Below are 26,859 nucleotides of genomic sequence, written 5' to 3'. Positions count from 1 at the left end.
AGTGTTATTATTGAGAATATTGACGATATCGTAACACCGGAGGCATCAATCGGCGCCAAATATTCGTGCGGAACGTTTCTCTGTGAATTGTGGCATGTTTACGTGCGGCCAGCTGAGTCAGTATCAGAGATATGTGAGTATCTGTAACACCGAGGTTAAGTAGGCGTGAAATTTTGAAAAGTTTTAAGGAGATTCCCTGTTTCAAATCGCAATCATATGTGTGAAATAAAACGTCAACACAACGAAAACGTCTCGAAATTAAAACTTTAGTGGGAATTTTTAACTTTGATCCAGCAAATTTACGAGGAATCGAGTGCTAATATTTTTTCAAAAAATAAATATAACCTATCAAAACAACTCGATTGTTTTTACTGCGATTGTGTAAACGAAGTTTAGAATTAGAATTCTTTCAGCTTGTTTCTACAGTCGGATGAATCGTTAAAGAATTGTTATTCATCATTTGTCGAATGGCTTTATCGATAAATTGCTGGTGAAGCATGAAACACTTTGTCCAATTGCTTGTCTCTAGTTTACAGAGCAGACACAGCGTGGCCCTTATTTTGCGTCTTTTTAAAGCAACATATATTGACGTCGACTGGATGATTCATATGACCATACAACCAAAGCAAATATGGCCGGTAGAAACCAATGCAACAGCGATTACTCCGACGAAGAGATGGAGACGGAGCCCTCGGATAACGGAGGTGTTGACAGCGACGACGAGGGCGGGGTTAGAATAGACGCTGATATCTATATACCTCCACCGCCAAAGCCGATGAGCGAGGTGGACGAAAATGGGCCTAGAATAATGATAACGAAGATAGTTAATAATAATTTCAAAAGTTACGCCGGCAAACAAGTAATTGGACCATTTCACAAGGTGAGTCGAGTCATTACAAGCTGATTTGTTTGCAAATTTTCAAACCCATTCTTTGAAAAGATTTCAAACCAGTTAACAGATATTCCATATAATAATTGACGGGGTACTTTCCGTTTATTGTTAAGAATGAACCGTTACTTTTCAATTTCAGTGTTTCTCAGCGATAATCGGACCCAATGGCAGTGGCAAAAGTAATGTAATTGATTCGATGTTGTTCGTTTTTGGGTACAGAGCGAGCAAGATACGGTCCAAAAAGATATCCGTACTTATTCATAACTCGAGTGAACATCCGAATTGCTCGAGCTGTACTGTGGCTGTACATTTTCAAACAATAATCGATAAGGTAGGTCTGGATCAGAAAACAGATTCAAAGTCTTGTTTGGTAACTTTAGTGCTGGCAGTTCAGTTGACAGATATTTTTTCAATATAAGTTTTTGCCCTACAGCCAGGACATGAATACGACATTGTTCCCAACAGTGAAATTGTTATATCTAGGACAGCATTTAAAGATAATTCATCTTTTTATCAACTAAACGGGAGAAAAGTGCAATTTAAAGAAGTTGCTAAAGTGCTAAGAGAATGCGGTGTTGATCTAGACTACAATCGATTCCTAATTCTTCAGGTATGTATAGGAATGATTTTGTAACTGTAAAGTTTCCTCTTGCAATTTAATCTTAACAATTAATCTAAACAACGAATACTGAATCTTTCTCTCTTTACATGCTTGGTTAACTTTTTAGTTTGTGAATTCTTTTCTTCTGCCAATTAAGAGTATAGTGATTACTTTTTTTAGGGCGAAGTGGAACAAATAGCAATGATGAAACCAAAAGGCCAGACGAGTAATGATACGGGTATGCTTGAGTTCTTGGAAGACATTATTGGTACGGTACGGTACAAAGAGCCATTGGAAAAATTATCACAAAAAATTGAGTTATTGACTGAAAATAGAGTTGAACATCTCAATCGACTGCAGGTCGTGGAGAAGGAAAAAGAAGAGCTCGAAGAGCCCATGCAACATGCCGTGCGATATTTGAAATGCGAAAATAAGATTGCACAACTTCAGCATCAATTGTACCATTGCAAAAGGTAAGTGAGAAAATGCATTCAACTATTTGGAATTGCCATTAATTGAGCTTGGAATTATCTGATGGTAACAAATTGTCTACGAAAATCCACTTCTATCAAAACAGATTACGTGCTCAAGACGAATGTACTCAACAAGAATTAAAGAAGACGGAAATGGACAAGGATTATCAGAAGCTCGTGGATGAAATGAGTCTAGTCAAAACGCAGAAGAATGAAAAGCAAGCAGAAATGAAAGAAAAATGTAAAAAATGGGATGCCTTGCAAAACAGAAAGGACCAGTTGACTGCAAAGTATGAAGAAATCAAAAAAAAGGATGAACAATTGCATGCAGAATTGGTGGAAACTAATAAGAGGCGGAAGGCCAACATGGCAACAGTTAAAACGGTAAGTTCTTAACCAGGTTCACGAATTTCTAAACAAGTTTTTCAGTTCCTGATTCATTACCAAATTCGATCGAAATAAGAAAACATGTATGACATCTTGCATTTGTTGCTTAATAAATTAGGAGAAAGAAAAACTTGAAAGTTTGAGCAAAGTGCCAGAAAAGAATGCCAAGGATATCGCAGAGTGTGAGGGATTGCATGAGCGCTGTATAGCTGATCGTGAAAAGGCGGAAGCAACCCTGGCAACACTTATGAATGGTCTTAAAAAGAAAACTGAACCGCTGTTGGAACAGCGAAGATTGTTGGAAACGGAATTGATGTCGCTGAGAAAGAATGTTGATCAAGCAAGAGGCAATCTGGAAATTGCTCAGTCTAGTCTTCGGTTGTACACGTCGGCAGAAGTAGCTGAGAAAGCGAAGCTGGAGGAATTGCAGGAATCGTTAAAAAATACAAATGACTTATTACGGCAAAGAAAGGAACAAATAAAAGTGTTTGACACTAAGATACCAGCTACGGAACAAAGCTTGGTGGAAGCTCAGAGAGAGTTTGACATGGTTAAACAACGAGACATATCAGCGACGGCTCAATTGAGAAATACGAGAATTCGAGTTGAAGAACAAAGATCAGCCATGAATGCCAGCAAGTCTAGAAACAGGGTGTTGGATTCTCTCATGCAACAGAAGAGACAGGGCAATATCCCTGGAATTAGGGGCAGGCTGGTGGGTAGAACATGAAATTGGACCAGTATTGCTTCATTCAACGTGTCTCACGATTTACTTTCGTAACTACTTTACAGGGTGATCTCGGTGCCATAGATAGCAAGTATGACGTAGCCATTTCAACAGCATGCGGTCCATTAGACAACATTCTTGTGGATACGGTCGATACTGCTCAACGTTGCATAGCATTTCTGCGGCAAAATGATATCGGGCGGGCGACGTTCATTGCTCTGGAAAAGCAGCAACGGTTGTGGTCCGAATGCAGAGAAAGGATAGCGACGCCAGAAAATGTTCCTAGGCTTTTTGATCTTATCAGGGTCGAGGACGAGGAAGTTCTCCCAGCATTTTATTACGGTCTAAGAAACACCTTAGTCGCTCGTGATCTGGACCAAGCTACAAGAATTGCTTACGGCGAGCAAAGACATAGAGTCGTCACCTTGAAGGGAGAGCTAATTGAGACGTCAGGTTAGTTAAAAGTCAGTAACATTCTTTGAACTATCAATTTTCATTCCTCATGTGTCCAAGTTTTGAATATTTTTTTTTTTTTTTTTCTTTCGCCATCAGGAACAATGAGTGGTGGTGGGCGTACCTCTCTGCAAGGTAGAATGGGGCAAAGTATTGTTAGGGCTGAACCATGTGCAGCTGATGTTGAAAAGCTGCAAGTTGATCTCGATAAAATTTATGAGGAGTGCAACCAACTCAAGGATCGACAACACCAGCTTGAACCACAAATTGACTCGCTATCCAGATCACTGGTTGATATGAAAATGGACAGAGAGAAATACTCAATTGAAGTACAGGTCAGTAACGTGCAAAACGTTTGCCTTTCAGTTCGTTTCAAACCTGAACCCACAACTTTAATTATTATATTATTTTTCGTGGGTTAGTCTCTGACAAAACAGAAACCATCTTTAGAGTCGCAGCTGAAGATTCAAGAAAAAAAAGCTGCAGAGAGCGTATCAAATCCAAATGAGGTAAAGAAAATGACCAAAGCAGTGAAATCTGCTGAAAAAGAACTTGAAGAAGCAGAGAATGATTCAAAGTCGACAGAAAATGAAGTAGTTAAAATAAATCAACAAATAGAAGAAATAGCTGGAGGCAAAGTAAAAAGCCAACAAAAAAGTATCGCTGATTTGTCGAAAAAAATCGATAAGGCTAGGGGAGAAATATGTAGGCTGCAAGTTGCCATTAAAACTGCTGAAAGGTATGTTCGTTCATTTAGATATTTGATAATACGTTGACACGCAAGGCATAAAAAATGTCTTTATTTTAAAACAGAGATTCAAAAAAAGTGGCACAGCACATTGAAACGTTAGAAACCAGCGTTCGTACCTGTGAAAATAAAATTCGTGAAATACAGCAAGAAAAAGTTTGTTTCGAGACGAACGCTAAGGAGCTCTTAGGGTCTTTGAACGAAGTGACGGAGGAACTGGTGGAAAGAGACGAAAATTTGGCAACTTTCAAAGCAGAGTTGAATGCTTTTCAAGAACGCGAGAATAAAATGAAAGCTGTTAAAATTGAGCTAGACCAGCAAGTCAAAGAGATGAATAAAGTTCTTGAATCGCTTCAACAGAAAATTCCTGAATATACGAGAAAGGTAGGAATCCAGTATTACCTTAGCACTGCAAAACTCTTACAACACATAATACCTTTTTGCAGATTTCCTCATTAAAACTCCAACCTATTCCTGGTGAAACTGTACTGGAGTTTGAGGAAATCCCAGAGGAAGAAGTCCGTCAATTGGATCCTAAAATGGTTGCCGAGCTAATAGAGAAAACAAAAGCAAGGTAGGTAAACTTGCCAGAAAAGCAATGCTATTCGAAATACACTATATATTGTACTTTTTCACGAGTTCATAATTGAAACGCAATTGTTTTTTCAGGCTCCCAGCAGAAATTCCGAACATGCAATTGATTAAAGAATATTTCGAAAAAGATGCTCTCTATGTGCGTCGTGTCAAGGAGTTGGAAGAAATTACAATTCACAGAAACAAGCTGCGGGATATATTTGAGGACAGCAGGCGTCGTAGAACTCACGAATTTCTTACTGGTTTTTTGATTATTACAAGTAAATTGAAAGAGATGTATCAGATGATCACTCTTGGAGGTGACGCTGAGCTAGAACTGGTCGATTCTTTGGATCCTTTTAACGAGGGAATTGTTTTCAGGTACTTACTTGCTGACTTTGATCAACAAACTGATGTTTTAACAATCTTCAATTTATAACTGGAATTTCATTCGCAGTGTTAGGCCGCCGAAAAAGTCGTGGAAAAATATCAGCAATCTCAGCGGAGGTGAAAAAACTCTCAGCTCTTTGGCTCTAGTTTTTGCATTACATCATTACAAGCCTACGCCATTATATTTCATGGACGAGATAGATGCAGCTTTGGATTTCAAAAATGTGTCTATTGTTGGTAATTACATAAAAGTAAGATCAGTACAGGCAAATATACATTTTGTGCAATATCCTACTTTAAAAAATCCTACAAAATTCATTTACCATTCAAATCAAAACTTTAAAGTTCAGCTACCTTGCGATTAATGCACTGACTGTTTTTTTCAGGAACGAACAAAAAATGCTCAATTTATAGTCATTTCCCTGCGATCCAACATGTTTGAACTGGCTGACTATTTGGTTGGGATATACAAAACTTATAATTGCACAAAGTGCGCTATACTTGATGTAGGAAAATATTGTGATGCGAACAACATCCACTTGCCAACACCGAACCTAAACAAAGATTACTACAGCTCTTCACAGGGATCAAGGCCGTACAGTCAGTCAATATTGTCGAAACAGAACACAAATACTAATGAAAATCGGCCCACCATCATCCCTGAGTCATCCTCAAGCTCAAGCTCGGGCTCTTCTGTCATAGATTCGGAATTAAGTCGTGTTTACAGACTTCCAGAATTAGGGTTGTGTCCTTCGCCAAAAACATCGATAACAACTGTTCGTGACAGGAGATCTACAGAAATTGAAGGTAGTACAGGTGGGGCGCATGGAGAACCAAGCAGTAAACGACGTAAATTATGAGTAAATATCATGTCTTGATAATCAGATGACTAAGAGCCCAGTGCTCAAAAATTTTATACCCTGCTACTTAAGTACTGTACATTACAGGAAAAAAAAAATTACAAAAAATTTTTTTATATGCAATAATTATCTGTTTTGTACGCGGATAAAATATAAATAGTTGTATCAATGTCAATAGAAAACAAATATACTATTGCCTAGAGCAGCATTTCACTAGAATGCTGCAGACAAATGTACAGCCATATCATTCATCAATTGAATAATTCGTGACCGACCGTTCATTTACAAGCATTTATATATCATATGCATATACCTATTCTAAACATGATACATTTTATTGCCTGCACACTGGGCTACCGTTTGATGGATGAGGGGCATGATGACAGGGACGTGAACAGATATTTTGAGCAGAGGGGGTGGGAGAGGGTAGTAGCCACATCGGGTTGGGTCTTTTAACGAAAATTTTAAATATATAAGCGTTGACTGATATATTCTTCAGTCAACGTTATAAGTAACACACGAGAGTTCGGTTTTTAAACTGGCGGTAAATTCTTAAGATCGTGGCGCCTCATTCGTTTGTCGGTTGTTTAAACTAGATTGCCATCACACCCAGATCCCGCCAAAATCCGTACACGAGATTTGATGATACATACTTAGCGCATACTTATTGAATATTTCAGAAAAATTTACCTCGAAATTGTACGTGGATAGTTTGATGTATATACTTAGAACATCAGATAAATGTACATTGAAGAAAATGTTCCATTTTCTGCTGTTAAACCCGCGCAATCTAAGTCGTAACGGTCTTTCGTTCCACCGATTTTTATGAACGTCGAATGTTGTAGTGGAGATTTACCATGCTCGTTACTTACACCCGTATTCATAGTCCTTCCTTGAGGAACAAGGATTCCTTGTTCTCATTTCCCGTTTCATGAACAAGGAATCCTTGTTCCTCAAAAAAGGACTATGAATACGGGTGTTAGGCCAGCATGTAAGTAACCGTACCGCGACAACGTGATGAAGATACAGTTTTTACGTAAATTCCATACGGTACTGCAAACTGCAGGAACAGCCAACTTGCGATCGCTAATCGACGTCATACCGATAGTTAACGGTCATAGTATTGAATATCCAAATGGCAATAAAACGAAAGTAGAAGCGTTGAATAATCGTGTCCTATGTGCCAGTGCCAGCTCTATTAAATGTTGTCAAAGACTCAACGTAAGATGGCCGCCAGTACGGATCGTCTTACGTCACTGGCATCATTGGAGCAGGGATCTTTACTGGAGAACGGGCTCTTTCCTTTTACGTCAATTTTTTGACACAACACGATACTACGTGATTTCATTAGCTTATTCTGTTGGATCCGACTAATGAAATCACTTAGTGTCGATTTGTGTCAGAAAATTGATGTAAAAAGAAAAGCGCCCTATATCTAGTTGCACTTGGCTGTACCTGAAATCCTCTTCCCGTCCCTCTAACTGGCAACGTCTCTCATGCCTAGGTTCCCGCTCTATATCGTATAACACCAGATCAGTTCGCGAATTCCTTATTCCTGCCCCCGATCGCCCCTCGACGTGAGTAGTGACAGCCATTTTGTAAAGCTCGTATCCGTGCATCTTCACACAGAAAGTACGACGCGGGAACGACGTGACGCGTAATACTATCCTTGCGTTAATATAATTGTGATATAAATTAATTTAACGGTTAGAGAGTATGGGACGTAAGAAGAAGAAGCAGTCAAGACCGTGGTGCTGGTATCCTTTTTACATATTTGGCGATGGACGATTTTGTAGGTCACAGATAGGGCTTATCCTACATCGCCAACGGTCCTCAATGCACGGGCAATTCCTTTGCTGCTTATAAAACGAATTGTCGAAAGCAGCGGAATATCTACCACCTCTGACTGGTTATACCCTATGTTTTTTTCCTTAATCACAACGCAGGTACTGCAATCGCGAATTCGACGACGAAAAAATTCTGATCCAGCACCAAAAAGCGAAACACTTCAAGTGTCATATATGCCATAAAAAGCTATACACTGGTCCCGGACTTAGTATACACTGTATGCAGGTGAGAGACACGTCAATATTTATTCCGCAACGCTAAGAGAAGTAATCGATTTTGTCAAGTTTACTTTTCAATCCAGCATAAGTTCACAGACTACATTTCTAACCCTTGAATTCCTACCAAAGTCCGTTCTTCCGTTTATTTCAGGTCCACAAAGAAGCTATCGACAAAGTACCAAATTCTCTTCCTAATCGGAGTAACATTGAAATAGAAATATATGGCATGGAAGGTATACCGCCAAATGACGCCAAAGAACATGAGAGACAAAGAAACGGGGGTCGGCCAGGATCGCCAAGCTCTGGAGAAGATGAACCTGCACCCAAAAAATCCAAGCCGGAAGGTTTGCTCGGCTCTGCGCCTGGGGCTGTTCCTACTGGCTCTAGCATGATGACGGGAGTTATGCCTGGCCTCTCTGCCCACCACGGAATGCCTCCGCACATGGGACAGTTTCCACCTCACATGCACCAAATGATGGGGCCCATGGGACCTGTCGGACCTCCTTTCATGGGGCCTGGGTAATTGGAATTTATTTGAATAATAGTTCTTCTACTTAGTGATTTAAATCTTTGGTAATTCTCGGGTTAAACCATTTTTTACTTTTTTAAAGTTCTACCGGGTAGCTAATTAGCTGTTGAAAATTAGTTATACGATCCTCACACGATATGCATCGCTACTTGAAAGTAGATATTAATTTTATCTATCTTTGCCCCCTCATTCAATGAAGTGAATTTTAATGTTTCACTTTGACTTGTGTAAATAATTTTAATAACTAATTATCATTTATTTAAATCTTGTCCATCCAACGCTAGCTATGTCAAAAATTTTAACCCATAAATTTTAATTTTCGTCTCAGCATGATGCAGGGGATGCCAGGAATGCCTCCAGGAATGCAGCCACCAGTTTCGGGTGCGTCAATGCCCTCCAGGCCACTCTTTCCAAGTGTCGTATCGACAGCGACGTCTTCCACACCTGGATCATTGCCCTTGGGAGCTGACTTTAAGCCAATAACATCAATAGCAGGAGGTTCTATTGGCCCGATGAAACCGACGTTCCCGGCATATGGGGGTGGTGATAATGCTGCAAGCCTGCAAAGTAACAGTACAAATGACCAAAAAGTTAGCCTTATCGCGACGACTGGCGCTGCTAGCAAAATAATCCATCCCCAAGAGGATCTTAGTCTGGTAAGCTATTGTTTTTCTTTTCCTACTCGCTGCTTGTGGATGGAGATATAGTATTTGAGTAAGATAGCTGAAGACCTGCCTCGTGGAGCTATTCATAATAACCAAGTCATCGCTTGAAGTCTCCCTATACTTTTTAACAGATTTACTCTTTGTTACAACAGTTTTTGAAGACTAGTCGACATATTCATTGCACAAAGGTTTAAAGACTCGTCAAATAGACCAGATTAATTTGAAACTCACTTTAAATTGTAGGAAGAAATACGAGCCAGATTACCCAAGTATCAACGTCGCCAGACAGAAGATACTAGGCCTACACAAGCAGAAACGTCTCAGCATGTAGCTGCACTGCAGCACCAACATCAGCAGCAGCAGCAACAGCATCAGCAGCAACAACATCAGCAACATCAGCACCAGCAGCATGTTGCTGCTGCTGCATCTGCTGCGGCGGCGTATCAAGACCAGCAACAGAGGCAACAGGCAGCCCTTAGTGCACTCCAGCAACAGCAGCAGCGATTCCAGAGACCGCCTCAGACCGTTATGGTTCCAGCCTCCGCAGCTATGCCGGTCAGTTCTGTCGCCCTTATGGCCCCTCTGATGCGCCCGACTATGACCTTGGCTGCACCCGCTCTTATTCATGGAGGTAACATGATGCGACCGCCCCCCATGGGCCTGCCTCCAGGTAAGTGTCCAATGACTTTATCCCCTGGCCCCCTGCCCCCTTGCCGCCGTCCATTTTCTATTTTCCAAAGCCCCTGCCAGCCCTGGCCCCATCCCTCCGAGCGTCGGGAGTCTCGGGAGACCGAGTTGAAAATTCAATGAAAAAAAGAAAAAGAAATGTAATGACGTACAATAATTATGGGCTTTCCTATCACGTGTAGTGGTTGCATATTATACTTCAAATGAGAACCACTGATACGATTGAAGAAAACGTTTCTGGGTGAACGGATTTGCAGAGAACTTTACCGATCTTCTCTATTTTTGAGTTTTATTTTATCGACTGTCTTGTGGAGTTTGTTTTCTTTTTAGTCTGAAGGGCGGGGTTGGATGGACTGAGGTTGCGTTTTAGTGTGGTGGGATTTTTGAGTGATGCAAATCAATGGATAGACTAATATGAAACCACTACAAGACAGTAACAATGTTCTATCGAATCCATTATTTGGTCAGAAAAAGTTTTCTTCAGCATCCTGGATCCACTGTACACTTTTAATTTACGTATCTTCTTAATTGCTATTTTTTTCAATAGCTATATACCCCTACTTTTTGCATTGGGCGATTCGTTTTGGGTGTCGTATGAATACAGCAGCTTAGTCTGTAGCTCGATGATTACCGTAAATATCTGTTCGTCGCGTCAATGGCTGTTATTGCGATAGTTTGATGCTGTGTACTTTGAGACGGATGTATATAACATACTTTCCTTGGCTTCCAACTCGAAAAATAATCAGTGTACAGTTACAACAGTCAACGTAATGCATCTCTTGCAAAAATACTTTCCACTTTTCTAAAAATGTATATAAATCTGGAACAGACAATAATAGTAATGTATAAGATGTTGCACTCTTATCCGATATCCAATTCGATGTTGACCATCAAGTCCAGAATTACGTAAAATATGGAGTAAAAAAACCTATATATATATAAAAACAAAACAAGTGAAAAACAGAAAAATAGCACACTCAGGATTCACCCATGCGCCGAACTGACGACAGCGTCGTACGTTTACGTTATAACGGTGCGTTTGCAGGGCGCCCTGTCACTCCTCGGTGAGTGTTGAACGAACGTTCCCAGTCTGGTTACTAAAACCGTGTTTTATACAAGTGCAACAAGGTTGGTCCTTAGCAAATAGCATGCGGTGACATGGCCTATATCTCATTACTTTTATTTTATTATTATTGTTATCATCGTCATCATCGTCATCATTCTCATCGTCATACTCAATTTACGATATTTATTATTTATGTCATTATCACAGTCACAATTTCAGCTATTATTATCATTACTATTCTTATCATCATTGCTAAGCGGCAGGTTGCCAATTTTTTTTGGCTAACAGGCCGAGCGGTCATTCTCACATTCTTAATTACTGACATTAACAATTTTCGTTTTCGAGGCTGCAACATTTATCACACTAAAACTGTTTATTCAATCGCTAAATGATCATACACTAGTCTTAAAATCGATTTTTTATACATAAAATCTTGAATTATAGTTCTCAGTCTAACAACAAATCATGTCCATCTATTTATTTATTTATTTATCATTGACATATATTTCAATGACTTGTCCGAGATAGTTTGAAATTGTATCACTACGCCAAATTCAAACATGTCTTAATTACGTGGGAATGAAAAAACGTAGACATAAAAGTACCTGCTTCATGCATTCTATTACGAAAAAGAATAGGATTCTTTGTCAAACACAATTTAATTATAATAGCTTACTAACTTGGGTAAATATGATTAAAAGACAACTTTTAAATTCATGTCAAGTAATTCTTGATAATTCGGTGGATTAGGTTTTTAACCAGGCGATCGGTTTAATCATAAGTATAATAAACTTATGGATCGCGCCCGCTCGGCCATAATTGAATATCATACATTTATTATTACGTAAACATACATAAATTTTTTGCGGTCGTTTTATTTTTAATTTTTTTTTATTTTACTTTGGTTTTATTTTTAGCCTCTACTCATTGTTTCTCTTTACCGTACTATCTTGTAATCACTTACCATCCCATGCCAACCATACATCATAATATATCCTGTCTCTTATATTTATAGCTTGACTCCTGGTGTTGTGATACAGTAGTGAAAATGCTTTTTGGGCACGGTTTTGTCCGTTGTTTGAAATTTACAACCAAGGTGGCATCGGTGCATTTTTCATGAACCCAATTTTTAAAAATTTTTAATCTTGGAGATGTTTTTAACATGGCATATAAATTTCAAATTATCCTTTGTTTTCGAGTTTGAAAGTGGCAGTACGGTAAAGTCAGAGTAGATCAATTAAGAAAGAGTAAACATAAATGAAGGTATTCGATAAAAAAAAAATGAGGAAATTCTTACCTGCAAAGTTTTTTCTCTTTTCTTTTCTTCTACCCATTTTTGCTTCTGTATATTTCAATTTAAATTATTTTCAATAAATGTTTTTTGTTTTTGTTTTTATTTCCGAGCATATTACAAATGAAGGGGACAAATTTCTCCAAAAAGTATTTCGTTGTGTTCCATTAATTTTTACTGTTTAAACTATGTCAATGTTTTGAATAATTATTGCGCGTTCATGAAAAATGATACAAGTATATGAAAAAGTCGATTATCTTGATCGTAATTATGCTTTTAGTTTTGAATGAAATGTTTCATAAAAATAAATTTGCAACACCGAACATAACTATATAATATTCACACTAGCCTAGCTTTGTGTCACACATATACATTTATATAAGTTTGACCTGACCGACAGTAAGTAACGAATTCACATACCAGCATATATACTATATTACATAATTGGAATATTACATATATACATATATATGTATGTATGTTAAACAATTAAATAAAATTAAACCTAACAAATGGGGATATGATATTCTGTAGATAGAATCCTCAGCGCGATTCTGCGGCTTGTGAAATTGAAAGCAAGTGACAGATGACTGATTAGATTTCATCTCTCAATGATTAGCGACTGCAGGCGCAAGTCATTGCTAGACTTTAGTATGGTGTGCAGTTTGTGTGGTAATCGTTTAGCACAGTTTAATCATTTGTTGTTGACTTGGCTAATGTATACAGCACATTGCATGCTGATTGTTCGAAATCTACAGTTCTTTCCGTTTTTCCAAATAAAATTTACATAAAAAATAATTGGCTATGCACTGTACAGAAAAACAAATAAATTAATCACTGACAAAAATCGATTGCTAATACTTTGCATATTTAGATCACTTATTCAATCATCAGTCGATATAAAACTGTCAAAAGATGGAACGGAAGCAATAAATGATTTTTTTATCTCATCCTATTTTCTGTACCCATTACGATCAAGTCAGCTGTCACTCGAATTTCTCTTCAACACAGTCGTAGTCGAATTGCGTTCAATCCTACTCAGCGTCGTATACTACAGACACCTTATTTTTATAATTTCTACGCAGATATCTTCAATAATTCAAGAAAACAAATTACAAACTTATTACCAGGTTCCTTACCCCATTTACTATACTTTATTTTGTATTCTATTCTTTCCGTTCTTACCTCGAACCACCTTTACAGGTGAGAGATAAAGTATAAATTTGTGATTTAAGAAGACGTTTGATTGTAAAGTAGAATGCGCTATAAATTTTTGTCTGTGTTACGACACGGGGTATGGAGATATATGTTTATTATTCATGGAGACTGAGGCTGACGTAAGTATAACGAAATGCTGTTGATATGTTCTCTTTTTTTAAAATTATTATTGTTTTTTTTTCTTTTTTTTTTCCTTCTAAATCTTGTTTTAAATGAGAGACGTGTGGTGGATGAGTTGAATTCAGTCGTGGTTTTTTGCAGGGATGATAGGCGCCCTACCGCCGGGTGCGATGCACCCAGCGTTCGCCACTCCCATGGGATTTCCAGGAGCACCAATGCTCGCCCCGATGATGCATCCACGCTTCAGATGATCGCCCCCCTCGGACGGGCCCAACCCACCCCTGCATTTCGTGCTTTGGGCCCGCCCGTAGCGGCTGGAATCTGACGATATCATCGAGGACGTTCAGTCGACGATGAAGTGAAGCCTCGGAAGCCTCCACATCAGCTGCATCTAAAACCATCATGTTAACACGAAGTTAGCCAAACTATTTGTTTTTCAAATAATAATTATTATTATTAATATTATTATTATTGATATTATGTCATGATGTCAGTAACTTCCGGCAGCCGTTGAGAGAAAGAGAGCGATTTGTTAATCATGGAAGTGGGCTGCCCAAGTTTTTGAACTGTTTTTAAGGATCACAACAGAAAAAGGACATCTCATACTGGTTGAATTCAACATATCGACGGTTGCGTAGAATAATCGGCTATCTCGAGTCAGGCTTGAAAAACCGGCTATCTCGAGTTAGGTTTCAAAAACCGGGTATTTCGAGGTTTGCTTGGAAACCCAGTATATCTCGAGTTATCTTTGAAAAACCGGCTATCTCGAGTTTCGCTTGATAAACCGGCTATCTCGAATTGGGCTTGAATAACCGGCTATTTCAAGTAAAGTTCAAAAACCGGCTATTTCGCGCTTGAAATTTTTTGGCCGTAAATTATGTTTACAATAATAGTAAATTGGTAATGACATTAAATGTCACTATGCCGAAATGATAATCTTTAATTTCATCTCAACATACGCTTGATGCTTTATACTTTCATTTCTGCATTATAATTATTAATTATGTAGATAACCATATAATACCTACATTCACAAAACGGAGCTTGTATGAATTTTGTGAGGCGTTGACGAATTTCGTATTCAGCCCGACAGTTCTACCAACTTAATTTACGGCCGAAAAATTTCGAACGCGAAATATCCGGTTTTTGAACTTTGCTCGAAATAGTCGGTTATTCAAGCCTAATTCGAGATAGCCGGTTATTCTACGCAACCGTCGATATCTTCATCTTTCACCTCCTCTTTTATGATTTTTATTAAAGTATTCTCGTGGACTCTTATCGCGCAGCCGATAATAAGCGTATCTAATGTGAATAAAATTATCAAAACTTTCTCAATTGCACGCTTATTATATAATCTAATTTTTTTTTTTTTTTTTTTCGTTATTTCATTTTATTTTATTCTGGTAATACAGTCGAGTATTCCGGCAATGTGGCGGAATGAAATGCAGACTCACATATTCCTTGCTATGTTTTCTCGTGTTTATCAGGTCAGTTGAGATATAAAATTATCGTTTCTCATCATTATTTTTTCGTTTCATTTTTCGACTTTTCACATTACAGTTAAACTGTACCTGGGATTCTAAACGATCTGTTCGCGCTCTTTCTCACGATGTCTTTTCGGTTTACTCCCACACACCAATTTCCTCTTGGAGAGGCTGCTCGCAAACGCGGATATAGGTGGTGCTTCACGCTGCTACCAGGATACAATAAATTTCTTAGGACAGCCATCAAGTCTAACGCATCGCAACTTTCTTTATTTATATTTGAATAAACAATAACGAGTATATACATTGCGATATTTATATATATATTTATATATATATGTGCATATCGAAAGAACATTGCAAAATAGAGTGGAACGTTATAAGAAAAAAAACAATTTCCGCCCGTTTGTAACATCTATTGATATTTTCGTTATTCCTCGAGAAGCTTTGAATTGTAGATTTTACCCTGGCATTGAATTCTTGTTTTGAAATATTCTTATTTGTAAATATTTTCAGCTTATTGCATCGCGATAAGGTGTGGTTACATTTTTTGATTTTTCTTGTTCTTTTTTTTTTTTCCAATCCTTACCTTACGATCCAAAATAACTTTTTCTAAACCTTCAAACCTTGACAGTTACTTATACAGAATACACAATCTGTATCAATTTTGTGAAAGTGTACAAGTCTGGAGGCAGCGTGGAGGCTGAGCCGCCTCAGGTTAGTCTGTCCCAAATTTTATTTTGTTATCACTTTGGGCTGAATCGACTTTATACAAACTAAAATTACATGCATTAGCAACCAAGTATAAAGCGTATCGGTAGTATGCTTATTTAATATCGTCGATTCAGCTGAAAGCCTTTCTTCGGAAGAAACAAGTCGGCGACGATTGAGTGAGTGGTAAGTACGGAGAGTGTTTATTAAAACGTTAGCTCTCTTCACTCGACTCACGCCGTTTTTCCATCTCCTAACCTTTGCTCAGTCTTCTCAAGCCATGGATTCAATCAATTTCAAAAAAGTCTCAACCAATCGAGACTGACTTTTTATATCAACCATTTTCATTATTTCGATGAAAGTAATACATAATTTAAAGAAAATTTGTTTGTTAGCACATTTTTGTTCTAACTAATCTCATCATTGTTATTATTGTTGTTATTATTAATTGTCATGCCCAAATTTATGATTTATTGTGATGCATAGTAAGTAAAAATTCTTATCGTTTTACGGACTATCCGTAGCTAGGGAAGACTCAATCTCCTGAAACACGACTACATATTCACAGTGTCTCTTCCTTTTTTCTTGATACTCAGAAAACAGCATACTGTGACCCATATAGACATGTACGTATCTCTACACATTGTTATCATACACTTACATCTAGTGGTTATGTTCCTCGATAAGTGGATGGTACCCGGTTATTCGTGCAAGAGAGTGTCTATCATCATCCCGTAACTCCCTAGTATCCTTTGTTTGCTATTATTTTTATAGATAATATTCACCGTGCAACAAGACCCCACGGTATTACAGAGACTTTTGCTATCGCTGTCTGACTTCGAAGTCTTCGGTAAAATTTGGTAAATTGTGTATAAGCGAAATGGATTTGCAGCGATCAGTTATTACGAGTAAACACACAAGTTAACAGTTGTGATCAAAGTGTTTTAATTTCATTCATCAGCTAGCGACAATCTGTAGCTTGCAATGAAGCGCAGGCATTAGATGAGTAATAAATTATGAAGTTGGATTAGATTGTCTGGTTTATCTTCTTTTTTCTTTTAAGGAGCATCTACAAAATGTTGGCTATTCAATTATTGACGTGATTTGTCAATGACAGGGAAAAAACACATTTGATCTGGCTTTAATCGTTTTCGTCGTCGGAAAACTTTTTAGTTAATTTTTAAATTACAGAGATTTATGCGAATTTTTTACAATCAAGGCATTATATGTAGACCAGTTCTTTGACTGTAGAATGCTGGAGTGTTTCATTTGGGAGAAAATATGGCTTCAATTGAAATGTTGGTAGCTTCCATAAATTGAGAAACATAACCAGTTTATCGAAATTGAACATGTAGAAGTTCTGTTATTTATTGAGTGTCATTTATGAAGTGTTTAAAAATAAAGACGTTCTGTGGAAAGCTTGATTAATTGGACTTAGCCCGCGATTTCGGGAATTTACTGAAAGTCTTCTACTCTTTGTTTGCAAAGTCATGAAAATAAAAAAAAAATTATATTTAGGAAGTAAGATAGAGATAGAAAACATAGAGATTTAACGGAAATGTGCAGATTGATGACTCGTGTAGATTCCTGGCATCGCGGACGACAGTCACATATTGTTTCACCAATCACAGCCTTAACTGCTGTTGGACCATTTCGGTTCCTTGCCCCATGGCAGGCGATTGTTTGGACCTACCGTCATTAAAGTCAACGAATCTCAACTCCCAGTTTTATAAATTTTGAAGCACAGAATTATAAACATGTGTACCGAAATTACGAGGTAAAGAACAGACAAATGGAAAAAAAAAACGTTTACACAATTTGTCAAGAATATTGTAATATTCAGGAAACTTGAGCGGGAGATTGAGATGACACCAAACCGATGATCACATTTTTGAAGTACAAATACCTGATTGTAGAATTGTGTATTTATGTATAATTTAAAAGTGCAATAATGACAGGATGTTCGCGTTGAACAATACGATTATAGGCGACCATAATATTCATTGATAAACGACGGTGTTATACCAGTTGCCTTTTCAATTTCAAAAAGATCTAATATTGTTTTCAAATTACTTGTATTTCTCTATTTTTAGATACGATGCAATCACTGTTTCTTTCTCGTACCATTTATGGTTTAGAAAATGATAGCAGGAGGAAGCTCTTTATACAGGCTTCTTAATTATTTATAGAAATGTTCATAGAAGAAGCGAAATATAATTTTGCCGCGGTTGTATTTGTAAAACTGGATATTTTTCACTTGGCTTAATTGACGCGTGGCTGGACCGAGAAACAATATTAGTAAATTTCATTAATTAAGAATCATGAAACACAATATAAATTACTTACTTGGTGATTGGAGAGTTGAGGCGCTGACACTTGAGAACTGTATTGCTGAAATTTTGGATTCTCCTCTTTTCTTTTTTTTTTTTTTTTGTTTTAATTGACAATGGAAATTGGGATGTATTAAATTGTGTTACTTTAAGGAGGTACTCATTTCATAGAAATCTAATTTTATGTCACACGTGTTCGTTATGAGAAATAAAACTAGTCCAGTGCGCCGCTTCAACACTTCAATAGAGAATGCTTAGCCAGGTCTGTGTGTATCGATCTCATTACTATGCGCATATCTACGCTAATCTATACATTTACACGGTAATAGAGAAGATAATTATATGGATGGATTTTATCAGTTCAGTAAGGTATTTGGACAGAATATTATTTAATTTATTTTTTATTTTATTTTATTTTTATTTTTTTTTGTACCAATTACCTGCATACATACATACATGTATTTATGTGTAAAACTATCCCTATGCAGGAATTATGCATATATCTACACGATGCAGACCAAATTATAGCACTGTTGATTTTCAGCTGCAACGATCCGCCACACACTTATACAAACACCAAATGTTGTATCTCAAGTGTTTTAGTGAAAAAAATTAAACAAATAAAAATAAATCTTCGCATACATCTAATTTTCAGCATTTCCTGTCAACAATTTGCCTGTCCGTTTATACTCTCCTTACGCAAAAAATTATACATGTAAGAAATGTTTGCATTTAACTTAAATTTGCAAACTCGCCAAGGATTGTAGAATATTTCGACTTGATTAAGAGTTCGTATCGAAGAACGTCTCGAACTTGTTTCTATCTGATGTATTCCGTCGAATAAACATGCCTTCATAATCATATAGCGTAATTGGTTGGAAGATAAAAATTCTTCTTCAGTCGACCCGACAAACCCAGTGTGGTAATATCGTGTAAGAATTTGGTCAATCTGCCACAGATGTTCACCATTTGCGTTTGACGGTAATTATTACAAGAATTTTCATTCCGATACATCGCTGGTGCAATTGCCTATTACATTACCTATCCAGATCCAAGTTGAGGTGATATATAGCATGAAAGATTAGCAAAACTTTGTTGTGTATGTCGTGCAGTGACTGCAATCTTTGCTGGCCAATAATTATTACGCGATTACACGTATACTTCGGAAAGTAAAATGTCATATTTTTATAAGATAATGTGTTCGAAGAAAAGATTAGTCTAAACATCATTTAACAATGGTTTGAAATTTTTATATGATAATTATTAGATTTTCGTGTCACTTCTGGGTTGGAAAGAAATTTCGATAGATTTATGCTATAATCTCAGCATTGCGGTTTTTAAGGTCGCTGAATTTGAATATGAAATCAGATTTCCAAAATTCAACATGGTCGATGCAAATTAGAGGAATAGTTTGATTCCGACGAAAGTAAGTCGGGGCGTGATGGGGACATCCAGCTTTAAGCATAAATAAAACACATTATTTATACAATTTAAGTATTACGTTAATTAGATATGTGATCATTGGCAATCAGTCTTACAATTGGCATTCGCGTTTACATCAATTTTCGATACCAACATTCTGAAAATTAAAATATAGTAAAAAGAACATATACACCGTACCCATGAACTTTCGTTACTAGTCTGATTCGCACACTTCACATACATACGTGCGTTGTATCCCAAAATGAGAGACATTCAATTTTAGTACAGTGACATATAAACAAATGCGTATTCGCCCATCTTGCCCCAGTAGCTAATTTAGAACAAAAACAAAAATTGTAACAGAAATATAAACGGTGATTGGAAAATCATGCTCCCACCTGCTGGTGCACTAATTTCTATTGACATTAACATCTGTAGTCAAATTATTATATTATCATATATATCAATGTCACATAAATTATTTAGATGGAAAATTATAGCAGAAACGAGGAATTTTCGTTTTTTTTTTTTTACTAGTGGCGAAAAGGGTTCTTCGTCTATAATGCGACTCGGGCGGCTGTCGGCGACCGATGGAAAATAGTAAACGTCGCTTATACTATCGTGATTGATGCATTGCATCACGTATTACGACGTCTGTCCAGTCTTGCCTCCACATTCCCCTATTTCGAAGCCAGAGCTCAAACTCAAAATACTCGAACATAAACATCTGGAGATACAAATTTTTTTCGAAATCCAACTACTTTCCGAATTTTCTCTCGCTGTATTGAATCCGCCATTTTGAATTTTGTAAATGCCATTCCAGATTCAAATTTAGCGACTTTAAAAGTATGGTTTACTAAACAACAGTTAAATCGATGTATTACATTTTTTTTAAATGGCCCTATATGTGTGTTAACTCAAAAATGCCACAACATTTTTCCGCCCATATATGCGTTATTCGCAATCTAGGCGTCGACTCTTTTTTTAATGACTACCAAAGTACAGACTAATCGCGAAGAATCGTTCTGAAAAGATTTCAAATTTCTATACGCTAATGGTTACATGAGAGTAGGTAAATTAATATTCATCCAAACCATTTAAATGCTTGACTATGCGATAAAGACCAGTTATTATACGTGTAATTTGATATATCAGATACTGCCTCATAAACTTTGATGAATGTCTATAAACACTCGATTATACTTTAGTCTCTGCACATGAATACCTTCGCAAAGTGAAAGAGGATTTTCTTCCAATGCTCTGTAAAATAATGGAGAACGAGGTATGCAGAAGAGCTTTTTACGTAGGTTCTACCATTAGGTAAGACGAATTCAGGTCTAAACATGAGGGTCTGCGGATGGTTCAGCTGCGGCTTCTTCCCGGCGGTGTTCCTGGTCATTGTTAGTGCGGTACAGAGCTCAATGGCCACCGAAAAACTGCGCGTCGCCTACCAGTGGAAATTCCTGGATTTTGCCTGGCCAGATCAAGAAACCCGACAACTCTTCCCCGATTATGTACGAGAGAACAATAATCCCCTTGGAGTATTAGCAACCGGTGACAGGCTCTTCATCACCATACCGCGATGGAAGTCGGGTGTTGCAGCCACCCTGAACTACATCTACCTAAACGGTAAGAAACTTTCGAAAACCCTCGGAACTTGAATCGCTTTTTAATGGACCCTATTCGTCCATTATTTGTTCCCATTATTAAGGCCAGGTTACTCCAAAAAACGTAATTTTTTTCAATAAATTTTATTCATAGTACAAAACATGTTGAGTTCAATTTTTTTTACATATGAAAGCACGTATATGGAATTACTTGAAAAAAACTTTTTTTTTCAAAATGGCGGTTTTGAGAATGGCTGCTGAAACTCATCTGATTAGTAGATGGATGACATCATTTCTTGGAAACGAATTATCTGAAAGCAAAAAACAAAACGGTTTCACGTTCTGTATCGAATTGGCTATGGCCTCAAGCAGAATGAAACATTTTCCATGAAAAAAAAACAAAATGGCGGACTTTTGAATTTTTTTACCCTTTTTTTTCACTTTTAATTGTTTATAACTTTATTAAATAATAATGAATATTTCTGGTTCTGCTTGAGGCCAGACATCTAAAGAGTAAAATGCCGTTTGGTTCATTTCGATAAGTGCATTAGTTTTGAAATGAGAGTGTCGTCCATGCGAAAAAACGTGGTTCGGAGAAAAATCAGTTTAAAGTTTTTAATTCGTGAAAAATCGTAAAAAAAAGTGAATTTTACTCACATATCCATTTCAGCTTCATACAAGATTCCTTCCTGATCTTCGTAAGCATCATTCTGAAAATGAAATAGAGGGGAACAAAACAATAAGACGATCCGAAGCCGTTCGAGCGGCCGGATTTACCGCACCGCTTCCCACTCTTTTACACCTGCTTCTCGGTCTTGCTGACCTTCGGGACTATTCTATACTATTCCTACGAGTATATAGTAGCAATTTATGAAAACAAAATTTCGATTTTTTCAAAATTGTTTGGAGCAACCTGGCCTTAACAAAAATTTTTTTTTTTTTACTCACAGATACGAAAGAGTCACCACTTCTTAATCCCTATCCTTCGTGGGAGGCACATCGACATGGCGATGGTAAGGTACCGGAAGTTGTATCAGTATTTCGCATCTGGGCGGATAAATGCGATCGTCTTTGGGTCCTGGACATGGGATATGAAAGCTATATCCGTAATAAACAACTGTGGGCTCCACCGGCCTTGCTAATTTATAATTTGACCACCGATCAACTCCTCCGCAAGTACGTGATCCCATCGGATCAATATCGGACACCATCGCATTTCGGAAACGTAGTCGTTGAGGATGCCTCTTGCGATGATGCTTTCGCTTATCTTGCTGACCTCCAGGGACCCGGTCTCATCGTTTACTCCTGGGCCAACAATACCTCCTGGCTAGTCAAGCATCACTACTTTAGTCCTGATCCTATGGTAAAACTTGTACCCTTTTTGCGTAGTTTTGTCAAAGTGTACTGTCGAGTTTAGAATGTTTAAAAATGACCTCTCCGAAAATATTTTTTGGACCTACTGCATTTCCAGAATACAAATTCCAGTTGAAGCAGGCAGATTTAATTGTGGTGGAACTCTATAAAATTAATTGTCTGTTTAGGCAGGAAGTTTTAACTCGTCCGGCCTTTCGTACCATTGGTGGGACGGTATCATAAATTTGAGTCTAGCCCCCAAAGAAGACGGCTTCAGCACCTTATACTTTCACCCACTTTGCAGCAACGACGAGTTTTTTGTAGACACGGAAGTACTTCGGGTACAGGAGCGCATACCTGGAAAAGGTACTTGCAGCAGATCAGTAAAATAAATTGTCTAAATATCAAATCAACAAATGACCAGTAACACAGTGTATCCTTTGATTTCAGACAACTTCTATGAATTTCATGCACTGGGTTCTAGAGGATCGAACACCCAAGGCGCTGCCAGTTACCTGGACCCAAAGAGTGAAATCCTCTTTCACGCACTTTCTATCGCAAACAACATAGCATGTTGGAAACCCGGAACTAAATACAGTCCTGAAAACATAGGCTTGATTTTTCCAGATAACGATACCTTGATTTTTCCCAGCGACATTAAGGTCAGAAATCGATCAAACCATTTTTTTTTTTTTTTTTAATATTACTGCTGCTATAATAAAATTCATGTCGCATATTTTTCTTATTCCAGATCGACGCTCAGAGCAATATCTGGGTGATGGCTGACCTCCTCCCGGTCTTTATGTACTCTCAATTGGATCCCAACAACTATAACTTCCAGGTTTGGACCGGATCCGTGCAAAATGCCATAGCCGGGACCCCCTGTGCCCAGAAAACCTAAAATGACACGAATCTGATATCATCGGCGTAGATTTCGTCAAGAATTTGTTGTAAACATTGACACCGACCGTATGACTAATGAAACTTTCCTCTGCTCTATATAATTTTGTAATCATATCACTGATGTAGAAACTATAATAAATCCCCATTGTCAACATTTCCTCTTACTTGCAGCTTTTCAACTTACAATGTATTTACACCGATTAGACTATCTCTTCAAACGGTGGAAAACATGGTGGGATCTTCTTGAAACATTCCAACTGGTATCGTGTCAGAGATGTGTACTCTAATAATCTGTTGGATAATTCGTATGACGATGTGTTAGTACAGTTGATAAAAAGTTGATAACATATAAAGAAAGGTTATAATGTAATCATATAATTTAGCATTATCGTACTGATAACCGAATTATCATAATGTACATATAAGATTTCGTACCGATTTCTAAAACTTTTACAAGACCAGTGAAATAGACTGGTGAACGTAGAAGGTTCAGTGCGGTCACTTTATCTGGATTTATCTCCAGGGTTCATTTAGTAGTCACTGTATGTATGTGCATGTTACAAAATAGTCGGTAACCGAAATTAAATATAACAAAAATAACTATAGACGTTAAGTAATATGAGACTCGTTGTCAATTACGGTCATGCCACAGTGTTTATTTTGGTTTTACTAACTGTGCAAAGTGCGAAGGGTATCAACAATCTTCAAGTAGTCTACCAATGGAAGCTTCTTGAGTACGCCTGGCCAAATGAAGATACGCAACTACTATTTTCGCACTATGTTCAAGCGAACAATAATCCTCTGGGACTCGAGGTTGCGGGTGATCGACTTTTCATCACTATACCGCGATGGAAACCGGGTGTTGTAGCCACCCTGAACTACGTTTACTTGAACGGTGAGCAACGTGCAATATTCAATAAAAACTTTCGATTGTAAAAACCATAAGCATATAATAACAGATCACATATGTTTGCGTTAGATTTTTCGTCGATCGTGTCTGATCATGGGCGAGTAAAATGTGATCTTTACATCCAGATACCAGCGAGTCACCTTTGCTCAATCCGTATCCCTCTTGGGAGGCTCATGAGTACGGTAACAACAGCGTACCGGAAATTGTCTCGACCTTTCGCGTCTGGGCAGACAAATGTGATCGTCTTTGGGTCCTCGACATGGGCGTTGAAGACCTCACCGGGACTCGGGAGCAACTGGTTACGCCATCCTTGATCATCTACGATCTGACGACCGATCAGCTCCTACGCAATTACGCGATCCCTTCGGATCAATATCCGGAAAAATCGCACTTTGGAAATGTCGTCGTCGAGGATGCCGCCTGTAACGATTCCTTCGCCTACCTTGCCGAACTTCAAGGTCCGGGAATCATAGTTTACTCGTGGGCCAGTAACGATTCCTGGCTCGTTGAACACCACTACTTTCACCCAGATCCACTGGTAAAAGCGTAAAGTCTACCCATGGTTTTTAAAAGTAATGTAAACTTACACCGGTCGCGTATATGTATCTTCCGTTAAAAAATAACTTCAAGAATCATAGCCCGTTGAAAAAATTCAGAGTTCGAAAGAATGTGTGTAAACTTGGATAGAAGCAATTGCACACCAATTATCGAACTCCGAACTTTTTAAGGCTGGAAATTTCAACGTCTCCGGACTTTCCTTCCAATGGTGGGACGGTGTTGTAAATCTTGCCTTGGCCCCCGAAGAAGATGGATACAGCACTTTGTACTTCCATCCGCTCTGCAGCAATGCTGAGTTCTCCGTCAGTACTGAGCTGCTTCGAGATTCCGTACTCGCAACATCGTCAGGTGATGTTATTTTCCACTTTCTGATTTAACATTTCCGAGGTATAATGTCAATTAATGACTAACAACGATGTACCTGTTTTTTTCTACACATACAGATAGTTTTCACAATTTTACGGTGGTGGGTACCAGAGGTATCAATGGCCAGGGTGCAGCCAGCTACCTAGATCAAACGACTGGAATCCTCTTCCACGCCCTTTCGATCGCAAATGCCGTTTCATGCTGGAATCCTGGGACCAGTTACAGTCCCACGAATGTGGCCCGCGTTTACGCGGATAACACGACTTTAGTTTTCCCCGCTGACATTAAGGTCAGTGCAACCTATCTTTCTCGGGGCTTAGTGTTTTCCTCTTTTATTGATACGAGAGAAAGATAACCCACTTCTTTTCAGATCGATAATCATAGTAACATTTGGGTGCTTTCGGACCGGCTTCCAACCTTCATGTACGATCAGCTGGACCCTGATCAATACAACTTTAGAGTTTTATCCGGGTCTGTGGAGGAGGCCATAGAAGGAACCGTCTGTTCTCGTGGAGCCACACACTCGGGTGTAATTCAGGGTCTGGTTTCACATCTGATTGTTGTTATCCTCGTCTGGACTTGTGGCACAGTCTGATCATTCCTGCATTCCAGGGAATGTTGTGTAGTTATTAAACGTACATGAGTGCTATTTTACCTGAAGAATCAATCTGCTTGACTATTCATGCGCTATCGGGATAACTATAATATTTGTAGATCGAGTGTAACGACGGCAGTTTCGTGACAAGGAAAAGTTATTTTAACGTATTTTATGCACTACTTGGGAGTATTTTTAACAGTATATTTATTTGGTTATAAATGGATTAGGAAAATGAGAATAACATTTTTATTTATCTAACAAATTACTTTACACAGGCATTTCATTATAAGCAATAGTTTCTTAAAAGCAGTACGTTTGTTCATATGGATATGAATCATTGAATGTTGAAGAGTGCTTCAATGGACATACACGTATGCATTCTTCTCTGGATTTTACCTGAGCAATACACGAGTTTAATAGAAATACTTTACGGCATAATAATCCACGTATTTCGTATCTACATTGCTCCGTGCTAAATTCTTTGTTTGTCACATTTCTAAACCCTTGGTTGCTCACCGAATGTTTCACATGTGTATCCTAACTGAATTGTGATAACTAAAAACCTCCGCCCCGGCGTATGTCCACGCATATACATGTGTACATTTACAAAAGAGTGAATGCAGAACCGTTATTCTCTTATCTAGAGAGACAGGTGAACGGTGCTCTGTCACGCCTATCTACCTATTCTATCCATTCGTGTGAGTAGTAGCGATCAGAAGCGGGAACGAGGTATAATGCCGTAGCAGCAATCACTTTGAAAAGTGAAAGTAATGTCCTCGGCTGCAGAAGGGAAGAATGGATGAAACCGCGAGCTTGGCTTGTCAAGCAGCAACTTGAGCGCTATTTCATGGTTTAATTTATTCGCCTAGTC

The 26,859-nt window shown here is 38.1% G+C and overlaps 4 protein-coding genes and 1 long non-coding RNA gene across 12 annotated transcripts in view; 4 read left to right on the top strand and 1 right to left on the bottom strand.

The window, feature by feature from the left end:
• Window positions 1–6,862, top strand: part of LOC107227316 (structural maintenance of chromosomes protein 4) — a 7,019-nt gene extending 157 nt beyond the window's left edge. Inside the window, exons 1-15 of one of the 3 annotated variants that reach the window (XM_046740393.1) lie at window positions 1–133; window positions 577–880; window positions 1,032–1,223; window positions 1,326–1,502; window positions 1,674–1,966; window positions 2,071–2,350; window positions 2,472–3,068; window positions 3,146–3,533; window positions 3,633–3,868; window positions 3,956–4,272; window positions 4,347–4,665; window positions 4,728–4,855; window positions 4,951–5,235; window positions 5,312–5,495; window positions 5,631–6,862. The exon at window positions 1–133 is cut by the window's left edge and continues 157 nt beyond it. In XM_046740393.1, the coding sequence (XP_046596349.1) occupies window positions 632–880; window positions 1,032–1,223; window positions 1,326–1,502; window positions 1,674–1,966; window positions 2,071–2,350; window positions 2,472–3,068; window positions 3,146–3,533; window positions 3,633–3,868; window positions 3,956–4,272; window positions 4,347–4,665; window positions 4,728–4,855; window positions 4,951–5,235; window positions 5,312–5,495; window positions 5,631–6,104 (4,119 nt within the window). In that variant the 5' untranslated portion in view covers window positions 1–133; window positions 577–631 and the 3' untranslated portion in view covers window positions 6,105–6,862. Of the gene's footprint in view, window positions 250–529; window positions 881–1,031; window positions 1,224–1,325; window positions 1,503–1,673; window positions 1,967–2,070; window positions 2,351–2,471; window positions 3,069–3,145; window positions 3,534–3,632; window positions 3,869–3,955; window positions 4,273–4,346; window positions 4,666–4,727; window positions 4,856–4,950; window positions 5,236–5,311; window positions 5,496–5,630 lie in introns of all 3 variants that reach the window. The other 2 variants (XM_046740391.1, XM_046740392.1) reach the window with 2 other exon arrangements.
• Window positions 6,863–7,443: 581 nt separating this feature from the next.
• On the top strand, window positions 7,444–18,919 carry LOC107227313 (BUB3-interacting and GLEBS motif-containing protein ZNF207). Of its 5 annotated transcripts, XR_006904620.1 has the most exons (7): window positions 7,448–7,861; window positions 8,051–8,177; window positions 8,322–8,689; window positions 9,028–9,355; window positions 9,608–10,034; window positions 11,097–11,179; window positions 13,888–18,919. XR_006904620.1 is itself a non-coding variant. In XM_046741214.1 (6 exons), the coding sequence occupies exons 1-6, from the start codon at window positions 7,821–7,823 to the stop codon at window positions 11,117–11,119; spliced, it is 1,314 nt and encodes a 437-aa protein (XP_046597170.1). In that variant the 5' UTR covers window positions 7,448–7,820; the 3' UTR covers window positions 11,120–18,919. The 5 variants fall into 5 exon arrangements, 3 of the variants coding, with proteins under 3 accessions (XP_046597169.1, XP_046597170.1, XP_015523908.1); XR_006904619.1 differs by having other exon boundaries at window positions 7,444–7,861; window positions 9,608–14,161; window positions 15,307–18,919; XM_046741214.1 differs by having other exon boundaries at window positions 11,097–18,919.
• Window positions 18,920–19,064: 145 nt separating this feature from the next.
• Window positions 19,065–23,720, top strand: LOC107227310 (protein yellow). Of its 2 annotated transcripts, none has more exons than XM_046741215.1 (6): window positions 19,065–19,252; window positions 21,014–21,322; window positions 22,251–22,663; window positions 22,842–23,019; window positions 23,104–23,315; window positions 23,405–23,720. In XM_046741215.1, exons 2-6 carry the CDS (start codon window positions 21,037–21,039, stop codon window positions 23,552–23,554), a joined length of 1,239 nt encoding a protein of 412 aa, XP_046597171.1. In that variant the 5' UTR covers window positions 19,065–19,252; window positions 21,014–21,036; the 3' UTR covers window positions 23,555–23,720. The 2 variants fall into 2 exon arrangements, with proteins under 2 accessions (XP_046597171.1, XP_015523905.2); XM_015668419.2 differs by having other exon boundaries at window positions 19,067–19,252; window positions 21,001–21,322.
• LOC124294695 lies at window positions 21,435–22,390 on the bottom strand. The gene is made up of 3 exons (XR_006904623.1): window positions 22,249–22,390; window positions 21,958–22,010; window positions 21,435–21,611 (listed from the first exon to the last, which is right to left on the bottom strand). It is a non-coding gene; the product is annotated as an uncharacterized LOC124294695 (long non-coding RNA).
• A 151-nt stretch (window positions 23,721–23,871) lies between the features above and the next one.
• Window positions 23,872–26,706, top strand: LOC107227309 (protein yellow). The gene is made up of 5 exons (XM_015668417.2): window positions 23,872–24,451; window positions 24,592–25,004; window positions 25,195–25,372; window positions 25,468–25,679; window positions 25,761–26,706. The coding sequence occupies exons 1-5, from the start codon at window positions 24,175–24,177 to the stop codon at window positions 25,983–25,985; spliced, it is 1,305 nt and encodes a 434-aa protein (XP_015523903.2). The 5' UTR covers window positions 23,872–24,174; the 3' UTR covers window positions 25,986–26,706.
• The last annotated feature ends 153 nt before the right edge of the window (window positions 26,707–26,859 follow it).

The sequence above is a fragment of the Neodiprion lecontei genome, chromosome 5 (assembly GCF_021901455.1).
Source record: "Neodiprion lecontei isolate iyNeoLeco1 chromosome 5, iyNeoLeco1.1, whole genome shotgun sequence".
NCBI classification, from domain to species: Eukaryota; Metazoa; Arthropoda; class Insecta; order Hymenoptera; family Diprionidae; genus Neodiprion; species Neodiprion lecontei.
Note: the sequence above shows the minus strand (reverse complement) of the source record. Positions and strands in the feature narration are given on the sequence as shown.

Excerpts from the sequence above, each read along its gene's own strand:
- LOC107227313 (XM_046741213.1), top strand. The coding sequence starts at position 7,821 with ATGGGACGTAAGAAGAAGAAGCAGTCAAGACCGTGGTGCTG. Across the intron at positions 8,690-9,027 it reads CCTCCTTTCATGGGGCCTGG|CATGATGCAGGGGATGCCAG; the intron begins GTAATTGGAATT and ends TTTTCGTCTCAG. Across the intron at positions 9,356-9,607 it reads CCCAAGAGGATCTTAGTCTG|GAAGAAATACGAGCCAGATT; the intron begins GTAAGCTATTGT and ends TTTAAATTGTAG.
- LOC107227309 (XM_015668417.2), top strand. The coding sequence starts at position 24,175 with ATGAGACTCGTTGTCAATTACGGTCATGCCACAGTGTTTATTTTGGTT. Across the intron at positions 24,452-24,591 it reads GAACTACGTTTACTTGAACG|ATACCAGCGAGTCACCTTTG; the intron begins GTGAGCAACGTG and ends CTTTACATCCAG. Across the intron at positions 25,005-25,194 it reads ACTTTCACCCAGATCCACTG|GCTGGAAATTTCAACGTCTC; the intron begins GTAAAAGCGTAA and ends GAACTTTTTAAG.
- LOC107227310 (XM_046741215.1), top strand. The coding sequence starts at position 21,037 with ATGAGGGTCTGCGGATGGTTCAGCTGCGGCTTCTTCCCGGCGGTGTTC. Across the intron at positions 21,323-22,250 it reads GAACTACATCTACCTAAACG|ATACGAAAGAGTCACCACTT; the intron begins GTAAGAAACTTT and ends TTTTACTCACAG. Across the intron at positions 23,316-23,404 it reads TTTTTCCCAGCGACATTAAG|ATCGACGCTCAGAGCAATAT; the intron begins GTCAGAAATCGA and ends TTCTTATTCCAG.